We start from the raw sequence: 17,772 nt of genomic DNA on the forward strand, positions 1-17,772 counted from the left end.
TGTCAAGGAGCGGGAAGCTGCATAATTTCACACAGGAAACATGTATAAACATGCGGGCATCAAAGTGACTCTTGCCGCACACTCAAAAGCATGCCTCCCTCATGAACACATAACAATTTGCTTATGTGATTAGAACATGTGGTAGTGTCAGAGGCGGAAAAAATACATGCAATAATATATTATAATGTGGCTGGTCTATACTTTCAAATTGTTCAAACTATTCTAAAGTATATAAACAGAATGCTTACCCTTTTTGAATGATGTACACTGGTAAAATTGTATTATCTATACCGTATGATTATTCTCACTCCTACAAATTTTGGATTTTCATGCCTTCAATGACCAAAAGTTATGACAAGGCTAAAAAAAAAAAATGACAATAATTGGAAGACTTGTACATACAGACACATACTAGTCTTTGTGTTCATTTTCTCAGACAGGTGCAGAAAACACTCTGATGTGTGGGTAATGTGACTGCAAACTTCACAACTTTTCCTTCCGTGCTAGCACACAATCCAGAGTCAAATTTTTAACATATTTGAATCCCATTCCCGATAGCCCTTTCCTCTCAACTCCACTTCACATCATATCTGATAACTGCCACAGCAGAAACTTTCTGGGTCTGTCTTGAATTGTGACAGAATTCTGAAACACACAAGTTCTTTCAGTACAGGACAGGCCTGGTTGAATGCAAAAGGGTAGAAAGTGCAAGCATTTTTTTAAATATTTTGCCTTCAAACACTGAATAATCCATGCAACTCACCTAGCTACAACGAGATTGGGAAAAATATGACCTTACCTCGGTCAACTCCAAGAAAGCTACAATTATGTGGTTTGATAACTGTCTCTCTTTGTTATCATTTCCATCATTCATGGCCAGTAATTTATACGTAGAACAAAAACTTCTCTTTTACCTAGGCCCTGTTTTTTGTAATATGCTGTTGCATACATTAATTGTAGAATCATAAAAGCCACCAAATCATTAAATCTACACCAGGTATGACTGATAACAAACTACCGGGGACTAAATGTAATGTTTGCTTTTCAAGTGATAGATTTTGATATATCTTGGTGATTTGTGCAGATTCAATTAATTTTAGTAGTTCTATCTAATCTTTCTCCAATACAAGACAAATGCAACACAACTCAGAATTGCCAATTTTCACGACTATAACATGATAACTTTTTGCACCAAAATGTCCTGGGCCCTGTTTTATCAAAAGATAAAATCGATTTTAAAATTTCCTTACCACACAGGCTGCCATAGACTTATAGTTGAAATCAAGTATATAATCAATTTTAACTCTTCATAAAACAGGGCCCTGGAAGACTTGATGGATGATAGAGAAGCCCTGGAGAAGTATACATGTGCCATTGAAAGGCACAGAGGGAACAGGTTTGTGCTTACCGGTGCCTCGTCCCCTGTCCCCAGGACACCATGCTGACCAGAAGGTAGCCTTGGAGCCGGCATTGGCATCGGTCCGCATTGGACAGCAGCAGCCACTTGTTACTGATGCTGTGGTCATCTTCCTCGTAGATGGTGCCAACGTCCATCTTGAAGTCTCCGATCAGGCATCGCTACGCAGCTGGCGAGAATGAAGACCTGACAAAAAAGAGGAATGAATTTGCTTTGTGTAGTAAATACTCTCACTCCTAGGCAACATGATTGTCTCATTATATCAATTGTCAATTCTTTGACCTTACAAGTCTATATAAAGACATCTTAAAGTGGTCATTTTCTAACAAGTCAAGCATGAGTATCTTGTACTTTGGACTTTTTCCCTCTGTGAGCTGAGCTCAAATCCAAAATAATATTTCAAAGTTTGTTTTCATTCCACACTACTTATAAAAGAAGATACAAAATGTCTTCAGCAATTTCTCGGTAGCTACTACACAAACACAACAGACACACACACACACACACAAACATACCAGGAACCTTCAAATGTCTGCCAGAGCTATCATATTTGTTTATCTATTGTAAAAGAATGTTCAATGCAGGCTGTATTGCTGGTCTCCTATACTGCAACATTGTAACAATTGTATGACTGATCAGCGTAAATTATCAAAACTGCCAGGTACAAATACCATCTCGATCTGACAGAATCTTTCAAATCATGTGATCTAACTGAGAGCATAACACTCTCCTTTATTTCTTTCTCGCGTAATGTGACAAAATTTCAGCTCTTTCTTTCCATTCTGAACTGAACTTTGAATCAAGAGGAATGCAACAAACGGCATCTTATCCCCCCCCCCCCCCCATTTTTTCTAAGAATGAAGATATAATCAGATCACACTACATGAAAGCTCAAAATTTTCTCATACATGTATCCCTTGTACGGGGTGGTGGTGGTGGTGGTGATGGGGGAGTCATCCCAATCTTTATTACTTTATTGTGTGTATGTAGTATGACTGCTAACCACAAGTACAAGCTAATCTCTCAGGAAGGGAAAAATGAGGCCACATAATTTTTCGTAACTTTTGGTAAAATAGTCAAATACAGGAGGAGACCAGGACATCCTGACAGTGCCATTGATCTGCCTATTTCCTGCTTCTCGTTTAATAACCAGGGTCCTTGGTTCATGACAAACTTTGGCCATCTGCCCTCCAAAAATCCCAGAAAACAGGACTTTCCAGCTGTCAAATCAAACTCCAGCAAGCTCCGAAATCTATTAACCAAATGATCCAAGACCACATATTGTCTACCATTACCCATAATTCCACAGACTCAAGCATGACTCACTTGTTTCAGTCAAATTGCCTTTTGCAGTATGAACTGTACAAGATAATTCTTCTACACTCATATCCACTGATGCCAAATTATCTACAAAATTACCTTGCTCTGTGATGCAGCCGCCACTGAACTTTAAAAAAGTTGAAATAACAGACAAAGATTTTCCCCATATCCTGTGTATTTGCCCATGAATGTTTATAATAATACATATAATTTTTGTGAGGAGCCTATAGTATGCCCTTTGTTTACACACAAAAATTAAGGCTTGCAAAGCAACCTGCTTCCTAAGAATGTGTTGTCATATTATTTTCATGATGGTCTGACAGATTTCCCATGAATATTTCTCAAAAAGTTCATAAATCATGGCTATATTGCATCATAAAGTAAGAATCCTCTTCATATTGAAGTTGGCTTTCATGTATACAATCAATTCAATCTAATTAGTACAGTAAATTGACTTTTATTGAAATAGATTTAAAAAATTGATTAAAACTTCATAATTTGGCATGTTTTTAAGAAATAGTAAACATACTGACAAATTACATACAACCATGTATACTGTAAATCTAATATACAGCTAATGATGTTACGGCAGTACAAAATGCCTGTAACTGCTGGCCTTTGATGGCAATTCTTTTCTTTCTTTCTTTTTTTCCTAATGAGGAAGCAGTTTTAGAGTCACTACAGTATTGGCCGAACTTTATCTTATATCAATCTTACGCATGCAATGAGGTCATAACATTATCCCCTCATTTTAATTGATACCCTTGTGTTGTAAAACTGTGAGAAAATCTGAAAGTTTCCCTCTTCTTGTCCAATCACTGTGAAACAGTCACTGTTCTATTTCTTCAATTCTACACCTGTCATCAAAGTCAACTGGAATATCACGTGGAGTTTCCCTTTAAACAGCACAAACCATTTGATCAAAAAGTCAGTCTTCATATGTTTCCAGTAGTGCTACTATTGGACTGGACATGTCCTTCACTCTTTAATAGCAAGGTCATGTAAATCTATTCGAGCAAATAAAAGGAAGGCTATTAACGGTATATCTATGTTCACATACATGTACACTCTCAGTTTTGACTGATAAGCAAAGACCTAAATAACGCATCATGAAGATGACGACTATTAACTATGGATCATTCATTGGACAATTTTTGTTGAGATTTCCATCATGCATTTTCCTGTAGAGCATTTGCACTTTGAGCTTCTAGAGACATTGATACAATCGTAGACCAGCAAGGATTCCATATTTAACTACCCACTGCACACAAATTCTGAGTGACAAGCACTGTGAAACTGCCATCAGCTTTTTAATAGAGCACATGGGAGTTAACATAAGCAATACGGCAATCAAATGCACTGAAATGGGATCCCTATTTTCTAATAAAACATGACGACGTTCAGTTACACGACAGTATAGTGGTTAGTTCAAATAAGTACGCAACATGCAAATAGAATCTAATGCAAAGATTCATATTTGCTATCAGAAGGTAATACTCAGTGGCTCAAATCCTGCAAATATCTCTTGACATTCCTACAAACTCAGTCAGAATTAGCAAAATAAGTCTACCGAAATTCAGTTTAATCCTTCCAGACTTGGCCACATTTCAAGTTCGACAAACCAACAGATTTAACAACAAAACAGTCTAAAGAAACATAACTGGGCTTACACAAGGATGGCTACAACGAACACATTCATGTTTAATAGTTAAAAGCATACTTTAAAACAAGACCTTCAAGGAAAGAGGTCTTAATTACTTATAAGACTACCCTTGATAAAATAAAACTAAACAAATAAATCAGTATGAAAATTGAAGAGAGCTAATCCTAATTCTTGTTGAGCAATGGATATAAAGCTGAGCGAAACATGGCAAATACAGCATTAATCAGGGCTGAACTCACCTGAAAGTTGACAACCTCATCAAAAAGCTCTGCAGGGCTCATGTGGAAGTTGTAGAAAAACACCTGGAGAAAAAAAAAGAAGAACAAAATCACACGTTATATCTTACTAATACAATGCCACACATCATTTTGTCTGAAGTACAATTCAAGCAGAAACTCATTCATAAAATTTCAACTTAACAAATAAAGTAAATTATACTTTACAATTGAATCTGCGAATCAAAATGGATGGGGGGGGGGGGCAGGGGAGGGGAGGGGGGTAAAGTCACAAAGAGTCAATGAAGATACATTGATACTGTTTCTCATGTGATAAAACGGGGGTGTCGATACTTTTCAACACTACATTTCTGGATGAATTTCTCACACTATTGCTAGAGTCACACACAGCCGGGTCACAAAACGGATTTGATCTGGTTGAAAATGAGCCGGATTAGTCCCGGAATGGAGGGTAGTACAACATGCTACAGTCACACACGGCCGGATTTCGAACTGGGTCCATAAGGATCGACCTGGTTCGAGCCGTAGAGACCCGTATTGACCCGTATCGAACCGTATAAAAATCCGCTTTAAATCCTTAACTGAATCCTTTTCGACCCCTGTATCGACCCTTGTCAACCCGCTTCGACCCGTACCGACCCGGATGTAAACCTTGTCATCATCCGTTGCATGAAGGCAATACGTTATACGGCAAGGGTCCATACGGTTTTACGCTGCAAGTTGCAGCAGGTCGATGCAAATCAATGCAGTTTGAACCGGGTGAATTCGGATATCAACACGGAATTGAAATCCATGAGAAAATTTTGAACATGACCAAAACATTTTCACCGATGTATCGTGGCCCCCGGAATCCATCAGGAATTGACACGGGTTACGATGCGGGTCAATGCGGGTCTCTACGGCTCGAACCGGGTCAATGCGGTTTTAATTCCTTATGGACCCGGTACGAAATCTGGCCATGTGTGACTCTAGCATACATGCTTTGAATTCTATACACACACTTGATAACCGCTTTCTTTGCATCAAAGCAGCATAAAACAAAACAGTACATCGCAGAACTGCTCACTTGGAAATGTCCTGGTTCACAGATGACGAATGATATGACAAATTCCCAATATTGCTAACCACGGCAGCACAAGTGGCATGCATCAAAAATGAAATATATTAAAAAGAAAAATGATAATAAATCTTCTCCACAAGTGTAAACTAATATACCCAGAGAGCAACAACTCTGGACAGGATTAAAGACAGAAATCCAGAGAACCAGACCAGAAATCCATCAAGCCGTGAACTGCAGTGTCTTGTAAAGCCCCAGGGACTCTCCTCTTTAATAATGAACTACTGAATAAAACAAAACAGTACATCGCAGAACTGCTCACTTGGAAATGTCCTGGTTCACAGATAACGAATGATATGACAAATTCCCAATATTGCTAACCACGGCAGCACAAGTGGCATGCATCAAAAATGAAATATATTAAAAAGAAAAATGATAATAAATCTTCTCCACAAGTGTAAACTAATATACCCAGAGAGCAACAACTCTGGACAGGATTAAAGACAGAAATCCAGAGAACCAGACCAGAAATCCATCAAGCCGTGAACTGCAGTGTCTTGTAAAGCCCCAGGGACTCTCCTCTTTAATAATTAACTACTGAATCACAATTCACTGCACACGATACAATCTTCAGTTTTATTCCATACTCCCTAGACGACCCAAATCCAACTTAGTTCCCGTTCATCGGAAGTAGTTCGCTGGACATGTCCAAAGGTGTAAAGTGACCTACATTGAGCCTCAGTTTAAAACTAAATTAGCTTACTTTGATGAATTACCCCCACCTTCACAGAACAAAAACATTAAGATTGATCCTGCGGCTGTCTGCTGATGGAGACGAAATTGAAATGATAGGACCCGAGAACAAATTCACAAGAAAATTTCCTAGCTGAAACATTTTTCCAGAGTTCACAAAAGAGCGATGTAGTCTGCAACTACACATCACTATCTAAAACTATAATTGATTCCAATAAATACTTGTACTATGCAAGATAATTTCCCAGCTAAAACATTTCCTTAGTTCACAAAAGAAAAAACAATAATAACAACAAAAACAACAACAATAATTGCACAAAATTTTCAATGTTCACAGTATGAAAATAATCACTGCTCAAGACATGTAAAATCACTGGTGGTGACACAGCTCAACATATGTTGTTATCATTTTAAACATTTATAAGCATTCTTTCTTGACAGAAAATCTTCAATTTTTGTATCACTTTATATTTCCCTTCAGTGAGTGTATTCAGAATCAACTTTGGTCACAGATGTAAAAGTTTTCACTCATTCCGGCACTGGACACTGCAACCTCAGAATATCATAAAGCAACCTTCAACAAAAAAAAACTTGTATAGGGCACTGCATTTACACTTGTATCAAGATGGCACCTTTGACAGAGCATCTCTTTCATTCACAACACCACATACATGTACTCTCTCCGTTTCTATCTGGATGGCATGATTTGAACGGGCGTTGAAACATAAATGAGAGTGTTCGACAACCAAGGTCATTCCCGCTTCAGTGATGGTCGTCACGCCCTATTTCATTCTCTTGAAATGGAGCAGAAGGGGCCGTCATTAACCCTTAATTAAAATCCCACCATCTCAATTAAAACAAATGATACTCCAAGCAGCAGGAGAATAAATGTAGGGCTGAGACAAACGGTCCCATCAGGGCATACACACATAACATACACTTGCAAACTCTTTGCCACACTTTAACACACGAGTTATTCCCGGCATCTCCGACCATTCCGCCGTAACCTGCTTGTTTCGTTTTAACAAGCCAGAGAGGAATGATGCTACGTTCTCATCTCGCAACATAAAAGGCATCAACAGGACTGATTTCGCCAACGACGTGTCTGACAGTAACATTTCGTCCTTGTCAACAGCCGACGTTGATGATGCTGTGAACCGCTACAATTCAGAACTTAGCAGGTTACTGGACATTCACGCACCAGCCAAGACTCGGAAAGTGAAGTCTCATCAGTACAGTCCCTGGTATGTCTCTGGTATCTCTGAAGCAAAGAAAGAGCGGCGGCGACTTGAGAGGCGATGGCGCAACAATGGAAAGCTGCAGACAGACAGAAAGTTGTTCTGTGATCAGAGAGACCGAGTAAACTACCTTGTGTCCAGAGCCAAACGCATCTATCACACCAGACTCATCGAAAACTGCGGAGATGATCATAAGAAGCTTTTCAACGTCGCCAATCGACTTTTGAACCGCAAACAGTCATCTCCATTGCCTAAACATGTCGATGGCTGTGCCATGGCTGAAACTTTTAGTCAGTTTTTTCATTCCAAAGTTGAAAAAATCCGAGATAATTTCAATTGTAATGTTGTACTATCTGAATCTGAACCTGTTACCTCTTCCACACTGGAAACCTTCCAACATACAACTACTGATGAAATACTTCTCCTTCTTCGTAAATTGCCTCCTAAATCCTGTCCATTGGATCCGGTTCCAACCATTCTCTTAAAGGACTGCGCACCCACGTTTGCCCCGATTATTTCTCAAATTGTTAACCTCAGTATCGAGCAAGCTACCGTACCCTTATCTTTAAAGAAAGCTCTGATCCGTCCTTTGCTGAAAAAACCTTCATTGGATAAGGAATCATTGACAAGTTATCGTCCTGTATGCAATCTTTCATTTTTGTTCAAGATTTTAGAGAGAGTTGTGTTCTCGAGACTCTCAGACTATATGCTGGAACATGGTCTATTCGATCCTTTACAGTCGGCTTATCGCCCTCACCATAGTGTGGAGACCCTTTTGATAAATGTTTCTAGTTATATTTTAAGGGAAATGGATTCCGGATCCGTCACAGCAATGGTTTTGTTGGATCTGTCTTCGGCCTTCGACACTGTAGATCACAGAATTCTTGTCAATACACTTAGAAGTTTGGGTATCCAGGGACAAGCTCTCGAATGGTTTAAATCATACCTATCACACCATTCACAGTCTGTTCTTTTGAATGGTGTCACATCGTCTTCAAAGCCATTAGGCTGTGGTGTACCTCAAGGCTCTGTTGGCGGGCCCACCCTTTTTTCTATCTATTTGATCGGTCTGCGGAAAATATTTCAAAGGCATTCTGTTCGGTATCATCTATATGCAGACGACATACAAGTTTTTGTATCTTTTCCACCACATCAAATCCAAGCATCTCATGCACTGCGCTGTCTAGAAAATTGCATCATTGATATTGATGCTTGGATGAGGTCTAACTCATTGTTTCTAAACCACAGCAAGTGTGAATTTATCCTTTTTGGTTCTAAATCTCACTTGAATAAGTTGGATATTAATTGTATTTCGATTGTAGGTAATGATATTCCTCTGTCAAAGTCATGTCGCAATCTGGGTGTTATGTTTGACTCTCACATGGCTATGTCCGATCAAATCACCAACATTTCTAAATCAGTCCGTTATCAATTGCGCAATATTGGTTTTATTCGCAAGTATTTGACTCGCTCTGCCACGGAAAGACTTGTTCATGCACTTATTTCTTCACGCCTTGATTTCGGTAATGGTTTGTTTTTCAATCTACCAAACTCGCAAATTGCCCAATTACAAAAGCTACAAAATGCCGCTGCACGTATTGTTTCTTTGTCAAGTAAACGCAGTCATATCACACCTATCCTGAAGAGTCTTCATTGGTTGCCTGTACAGGAGCGTATTCGGTTTAAGATACTTCTTTTGGTTTATCATGTTATTGAGGGAACAGCTCCTGATTACAATGTTTGTTTGTTTCGTCAATACCAACCTTCACGAACTCTTCGATCCTCAACTTCAGGTCTCTTACATATTCCGTTTTCTAGGAAATCTTGGGGGGAACGAGCTTTCGCTCACGCTGGACCAACACTGTGGAATTCACTTCCTCGTGAGCTGAAAGACTCGAGCTCTATAACATCTTTCAGGAGTAATTTAAAATCCTATCTGTTTAGCAGTGCATTTTGAAGACCAGTGTCTTTTGAAGACAGACTTTCATGTCTTTTTTTTTTTTCTGCTTCTTCATCCTTCTTCTATTACTGTGATGTACTTGTATTTTCAATCTGTTTGCTTTGATGTACAATTGTAAAGCGCCTTGAGCATTTAATCAAAGTGGAGAACGGCGCTATAGAAATTGTATGTATTATTATTATTATTATTACACGATAAGAATATACTGTATGCTAGATGTCATCAGAACTAATGTAATTTACAAACGCAGGTAGAAATACTATAAACTTAAGAAATATTTCAATTAACTGTAAGAGGAAATACAATAGTATACAATTAATCGTAGGTCATGACCTCAACTGAACTTTGTCACAATTTCACTGCCATTAGTGCCAACACTTTGACACAGAAAAAAGAACTTTTCTATACAAAAGATACATCTGTTCAGACTAGTTCAACTTATTTTCTTCTCTTTTTCTCCCTTGGGGACTTTGGATAGAATATGATTTTGTCAGTGCGTCATTTCTCAATCACGCATTTCCAGAATATACACCCCTGTTGGTGAAAAATTAATACACCCATCCATCTATCCATCCACCCATCTATCTATCTATCTATCTATCCACCCACCCATCCACCCACCCACCCACCCACCCACCCATCCATCCATCCATCCATCCATCCATCCATCCACCCATCCATCCATCCATCCACCCATCCATCCATCTATCCATCCATCCATCCACCCATCCATCCACCCATCCACCCATCCATCCATCCCTCCATCCATCCATCTATCCATCCATCCACCCATCCATCCACCCATCCATCCATCCATCCATCCATCCATCCATCCATCCATCCATCCATCCATCCATCCATCCATCCATCTATCCATCCATCTATCCATCCATCCACCCATCCATCCATCCATCCATCTATCCATTCATCCATCCATCTATCCATCCATCCACCCATCCATCTATCTATCCATCCACCCATCCATCAATCTATCCAGCCATCTATCTATCTATTGATTTATCCATCTATCCATCAACCCATTCAGCCAGCCAGCTTTCAAACAAGAAGTCATGAATGCATAAGTCGATCACCAACGCATACACTGTACATTGCACCTTCATGCAAAGGCTGTCTTTTGAAATTCTAGAGATAGGAAAATTTCACACAATGAAAGTCCTTCAATAGACTCTTTCATTCAGAAAAAAACGATAAACACATATGTATATATATATAATGTAGTGTGAATTGAGATGAAGTATTCTTATTTTCACCAGGTTGTGATTTACACATCATGAAAACTAACTACTACAATCAAATGCAAAACAAAACAAAAACAAAAACAAACCAAACCAAAACAAAGCTGGGGGGGGGGGGGGGGGTGGGACACTTTACCTCATCCCAGTATGGCCGATTGGTGGACTTCTTCACCCTGGTCATCTTGGTCTGGTTGGAGACGGTCACTTTGCACACGGGGTGGATGTTGCCGCCGGCCAGCTGCCGCGCCTCCCAGATCTTGATGCGGACTTGGAAGTCTTGGGGCTTCTTGGAGAGCTTGGAGCGGCTCTTCTTCTTGCGCCTGCCGGTTCAGAGATATTAAGAGCAGAACAGTTATTTAACCTGTTTCCCATTACAAGCTCAAACTTCCACATATTTGACACATGACCATACAGTTCCAGTGGGTGATGTATTAATAATAATCTGGATCTACCACTCAATAGTTTTCTACTTCACATATAATCAAACATAATTAATGTCTCTTTCAGCCATAACTTGGATGCTTTAGTATGTCTAATAGGATTGAATTACACGAACTGACATACAGTTTGTAGCAATGCTCTTGACTCATGGCATAACATAGTGAATCACCTTTATTCTATATTTTGAAAGCCCACCCCCATTATGGCTGACATACAAAAAAAAATATCAATGTTTTATTCACAAATAAGTCTATTTTCCCTTTCTTGAAGCCTTTAGTAACTCTTTATGTGCCATGGTGGAGACCCCCTGTGTGCCACGTTACTCTGAGACAGGAAGGTACAATATGTAGTCATGCTTTGAGAAAGAATTATGTTTTTCCAATTTGTATAACTTCTACAAATTTCTGTTACGATGGGCATAATAGCAGGCAAAGTTAAAGAGGAATGCCAAGCTTTGTTTCGATATAAATTGTATGACGAATCTATTTTCAATTTTTCTTTTGAATGACCAGTTGCTACATTACTGTAAAGGCATGACTTTTGCACATAAAACCGTGACAGAAACTTAGAATGTACGAGCAAATCTAGTTGGGAACACCGCTTGATAGTCAATCACCACATAGAATGCAAGCCGTATATGAGAGGAACAAAAGCACGAGAAACGCTTTAATCGTGCCGCGGGATTAGCAGTGATTAGCAATTTATCGATTGGTTTTGGCGGCTTTGTTTGTTGAGCAGAATATGCGAAGTTGGCACGCCGTCGACTGAGTTGGACGTGCGAACGTGGCACATAAAGAGTTAACAGCTCCAGAAAAAAAAAGAAATACAAAGAGAAGTGTTCCAATTCCGATGATCAACAAAAAAAAAAAAAAATGTAATATGCATGAAAATATCAAATAGCACTGACGACTTAAGTGGTTTAACATATCAGAAGTCTACAACCGGATGCTTTTAATTCTTGCTCACACATGTATCCATAAAGCATGCTGGTAATATAACCCTGCCTTTCTCAGCCAAGCAGTCAAAGTCTTATCATTACTGAACAAATTCTGCTCAAACTCCATGTAGCTTCACTTCATTGCTCTTTGTTCACTTGACTGCCTCCCCCTATTAAAAGCAGGTGTATGATAGTGTCCCCTTTCATTCATTTATTATATTACTTCTTTGACATGCATATTCAGAAAAGTCTCCAGGGGTTTCATGTTCCTAGCTTTTCCAAGCGAATACTGTTGGGAAATGTATTTAGGTAGAAGGGGAAATTGCAACGTCCACTTTTGAGAATGTGAATTGTTACATTGAAATTACCCTTAAAAAAAAGGAAAACAACCTGTTTTTTTGTCTTTTATTACATGTTAAAAGGATTATCTCCCTGGCTTTTTACTGTTTTGTTTTGTTTTTGTTTGTTTTGTTTTTTCTGTTTATTGATGACCTACTGGCCTAAAAAACACAAATTCCACAGACTTAAATTCTTTTGTACCTAAGACTTGTACAGACCACAAAAAGTGGACTGAGAAAACTATATAAATATGCATTAATACTGGTTTATACTAGTGCTCCTATTCGGTCCATATGCACAAGTTTCACCCACACATTTTGTTGGATGGTTGTTTGTTTGCTTTTTCCTATATGTGACCCTGCACTTCAAAACAAACAAAAAGTCGCCAGACATGAATTTTTAGTTAAGACCATATTCTGAAAGAGCAGACTTTAAGCTTTAAAATGATGTATAACTCAAATCAAATGGAGTCTCCTAACCTATCTAAATATTGGAAAGAAAGCACAAACTCAGGAAAAGTGTGAACTGAGAAAAGAGGCTCTGAAGTACAGTGTCTATTCAAGCGCTTAATCTTTACCAAACCGTGCTGGCTGTGCGCTGAATGGGACAAAAACCAGGAAGTAAACCACCAGAGTAACAACAATGAAGGAATTATCAGATTAAAATGAAATTAAGCATGCCTCATTAACACATTCTGTCCATAATTAATGCCTACTTTCAAAGCAGTAGCCCTATCCTTTCAAAAGTTAAAAGAGTTGAAAGTGAAGAGTGTGGACAAGGTTTTTCAGAAATGAAAAAGGGATTCTAAAGACACACCTAATCACACTATTCTACCAAAAATGTTGGAGATAAACTGCTAAAAAACACACTTTTCTGCCCGTTTTATGATACCAAATTTTAGCATAATGTAAAAGAAGACCTGCTCTTTCAGAAAATATGAAAAAGTCAAGTCCGGTTAGGTTGACCCATTTCACTTATTTTCAGTCCTCACGCAAAATCAGTGTGTGCGACTTTATGTTCGTTTTGAGGTGCACGGTCACATATGAAGGCACACACAACCATCCAAAAGTGACACTTTCTTGTGAGCACCATTCATGCATGATCTCACACTTCGTATTGCAGACAAACTGAACAACTTTCTACAACAACGGTGGAGTGAACCAATCATTCAGCTACACTTTTGCACATCGTAACCAGCATTTGATTGTGCACCCGGTTTGTTAAAGTGGAAGGAAACCACAGATTGTACAACCCATGTCAGTCAACATTCACACATCACAATCAGGGAGATTCCACACAGCAGTCAGGGAGATATCTGTGTGTTACTATGCACTTCAATGGGCAAAAATAATTCCCAAATCAGGGAGATGTTAATATTCTCTTTAATATTCAGGCATGAACAGATTTTGATATTTTCAGGGAGACTTCTGCAATATCAGGGAGACTTGGTAGCTCTGCACAACCATGCCCCCATTTACCACTACATTTTCTTTATGACAGAGAAGCATTGGTGTGGCTTATGCTTCTCAGATGCAAAGTGGTTTTTTTTTCATTACATTTCAGAAAATGTTTTTAGAGATCATCGCACACAAAGAAAAAGAAGACACCAATTATTTTGCAAGCTTTAATATCTGCTTGCCTCCAGGGAAGTCGAGTCCATACATTTAATCCCAACTGCCCTGGTGAAATATCATGATTTTCACATAAGCACAGCAACAAGAACATTACTTCCTGCTACCCTCACAAATGATTTCTTTTTCAACCCATTTAAAGGACAAGCTGATTTTTCTACACTGCATAACAAGCATTTCCCATCGACACCTGTTTGAGTATACTCAGGAGTAGTTTTCAGTAGGACAAATAATACAATCAACTTCACTCCTGATTACAGATGGACTGGGATTTATGAGCTGCATACAATGTATATGTGTTGTATATTACTGGTAAGTCAAACAATCTTCAGAAGCGGAAACATTACATTATTTTCATGTTCTCGAAATATGAAACTGACCTGACTGTCAGATGAGAGTTTTGGCTGAAAGCCATTAAAGGTACTGTTTACCACTGGGAGCAGTGATTTAAAAAATGTTTGAGTTTGATGCATATTTGTTGGTCAGTTGTATCACAAAACATCCTACTATATAAAAATCTCGCAACAATGCCGAAAACATAAGGAGATATTACTATTTTTCTCCATAAACCATAACTGTAGATGGTTTATTCTAGAAGCGATATTTAAAGTATTGTTCACATTTTGTGTATTCAACCATACTTATTATTTGAACACTGATTATACTTGATATTGGTTGTTTTTATCGTAAACTCACTTTTCAGAACTATTCTGAAGCACTAAAGCTGGGTTATGTTTCACCTGCAAATGGTAAATAATGCCTTTCACAATGCTTTTATATTCTAAACCCACTGACAAGTCTGAGCATACTTGGGCAGGTGTCCATGGAAAATGCATATTGTAGCAAAATGAGTCCGTCCTCAACAGGTCGATACACGGTACGGTGTACCTGCATCTTGACAGGAGTTTCACTTCCTCATTTGGTTGGTTGGGTGATTGATTGAGGTGTTTTATGCAAGACGACAATTATAGAGTTAAAAGGTCAATATGATGTTGTGCAAAAGATAGAACATCAGCAGTAAAATGGCAACCATGGATAAATAAGACAATATTACCATTATCAGTGTAATTATGCTGATCATTATCACCATCATTATCATCCCTTTTTGTTTTGATCACTATCATCACCATCATCATCATCACTATCGTCACTATCGTCATCACCATCATCATCATCATCATCACCATCACCATCACCATCACCATCACCATCACCATCACCATCACCATCATCAATATCATGAACAGAATCATTATCATCCTCATCTTCTTTATCATTATATTGGTATACTATCATATTGCTAGGATGAAGATGACCACTCACTTGAGACCTCCGATGCCTCCTCCTCCTCCTCCTCCACCGCCCGGTGGTCCATCTTCGTCTCCATCGTCATCGCCGCCATCACCACCGCCACCGCCACCACCATCATCGCCTCCTTCTTCATCACCATCTTCATCTCCTGCAACAATTTGAGCAGAAACATACTAACCTACTGCTGGAGGCATACACGTCAAAATAAATGAGGCAGGGGGCTAATATTCTGACTAGAATTTCCAGAGTTACCAGGGAATTTTTAGGACAGTTTAAAAGGACAAGTTCACCTTCATACACATAAGGACTACCAGAATGCAGCAATATTAGCAGAACACATCAGTGAAAGTTGATAAAAACAAACAAACAAAAATACTGCATGATAAAAGGCATGCTATCGACGTCATTCAGAATTGGAGGCTTGGTTGATATCACGTTACGCATGAACTGGTTTTGCTTGTTAGTGAAATGAACTTCTACAAAGTAGTGAAGTCACTTTCTGCTTGAAAGACTTCTCCCCCCCCCCCAACACACACATGGATGCAAACACAAATCATGCAAATAAGAGCAATGGAAGTGGGAATTAGATACCGTATGAGTTTGTTATTAAACCTATCCATCTGTCTGTTCTTTGGTTTGCCCAGTTACTTTTTGTTGAGTTTATTTGTAAAACAGCAATTCACATTCAAATAATACAATTTGACAGTGGTACACGTGTACACTATTTCCCAATTAAATCTGCATGTACTCTAAAGGGGATGGCTGGTAACTGATCAGTGGGAATCAGTGGGAATGCTGGGGGATGATTGTTCTAATCCTTGCGGGATTCATTTAAGAGTACATTTTATATCTATTGTTGTGTGAAAATTATTTGCTTCAAAATTGTCTCATATTCAAGTAATGTACAGTTTAATTGCCCCATCACTGTACAGGCATGATAACCTGGAAACATTAAACTGCACATCACTTGAATAGATGAGACCATTTCTGAAGCTAATAATTTTCACACAATAGATATATATAATGTACTCTTAAATGAATCCCACAAGAATTGGAACAATCATCTTACAGCATTCCCACTGATTCCCACTGATCAGTTACAAATTTTTGTACTAGCCTTTAACACCAAACTTGTCAGGTTCCTGGGTATCACAACACAATTGATTGAACACAATGATGTAACTTTTATTGCAAGCTATCCCATTTCTTTGTCCCGTCTTCTGTTGATACTCTTTTCATAGATTTAGAGGGTATGGTTTCAGAGATTTCATGGGTGTAACACCACCTTAAGACTGCCGTGCAATGACCCAATTTCTATATTCAACTCAAAGCAGACCAGTATGAACTGTGCTGGTAGTATCACATGTGTGTGAGTTGGGGGTGGGCGGATTTCTTCACGGTATAATGCAGTTGTGACACTTTAATGTCCAATTAAATGACACTCAACTTTGCTATCAATCCAAGTTTACTATCTCACTTCTAGAACATTAAAAAATACTTCAATTTAACAGCTTCTTTAAGTGTTTTACCTGCAGCTATAAATATATGTATAGAATAAATTATACACACAATTATGCACAGAGCAATTGGAGTGCACAGTTGACTTCCACGACTCCACTTCTCATCATGTAATCATTAAATGTGTCATACATTTTACATGACCTTTCCTTGCATTTTAATGAAGTTCACTGATCGATCTGGACCAGTGACCACAGACTGACCTTTCACCCACTCTAGGTCGGCACAGACAAACTATTTTTCAATCTATTCCTATCTACATGTATTGCACCAAGAAATCATTATCACTGCACTTGTCAAATAGAATATGTGGCTAAACAATGAAATCCTAACTTAATTTGGTAGCCTTTAATATCAACCTTTCACCTTTCACCTTGGAGCTGTAATCTCAAGCAGTGTACTGTTTTATTTTCAATATTTTTACCTGGCATGTTCACTGGACAATCCTTGCTGAAGTTATGATTTAAAGAAAATGTCCTTCTTTAAACTACATAGAATGACCTTTGACCTTGACTCACAACTACCATAGTGTAAATGCAAATGCCGCTTTGCAACACTGACTCAAATTTTCATTCACACCTTGTATTTGCTCTCTCTTTACATTTACAACTGATTCTTATCCTTTGTCATATATATATTCACCTGTGTGTGAGTGGCAAATTCAGGTGAGTCCCTTCTACCAATGAACTACGGCT

At 38.6% G+C, this 17,772-nt stretch overlaps 1 protein-coding gene across 1 annotated transcript in view; it reads right to left on the minus strand.

Moving 5' to 3' along the window:
- Positions 1 to 4,637: 4,637 nt before the first annotated feature.
- The window catches only part of LOC139740754 (uncharacterized), a 58,125-nt gene continuing 44,990 nt past the window's right edge, over positions 4,638 to 17,772 (minus strand). Inside the window, exons 3-5 of the mRNA XM_071651329.1 lie at positions 15,572 to 15,707; positions 11,037 to 11,220; positions 4,638 to 4,702 (exon numbers count right to left, since the gene is read on the minus strand). Of these exons, the coding sequence (XP_071507430.1) occupies positions 11,102 to 11,220; positions 15,572 to 15,707 (255 nt within the window). The 3' untranslated portion in view covers positions 4,638 to 4,702; positions 11,037 to 11,101. The remainder of the gene's footprint in view (positions 4,703 to 11,036; positions 11,221 to 15,571; positions 15,708 to 17,772) is intronic.

The sequence above is a fragment of the Diadema antillarum genome, unplaced genomic scaffold, assembly GCF_040938485.1.
Source record: "Diadema antillarum isolate AM-2024a unplaced genomic scaffold, OU_Dant_1.0 seq00000877_RagTag, whole genome shotgun sequence".
Classification (NCBI taxonomy): domain Eukaryota; kingdom Metazoa; phylum Echinodermata; class Echinoidea; order Diadematoida; family Diadematidae; genus Diadema; species Diadema antillarum.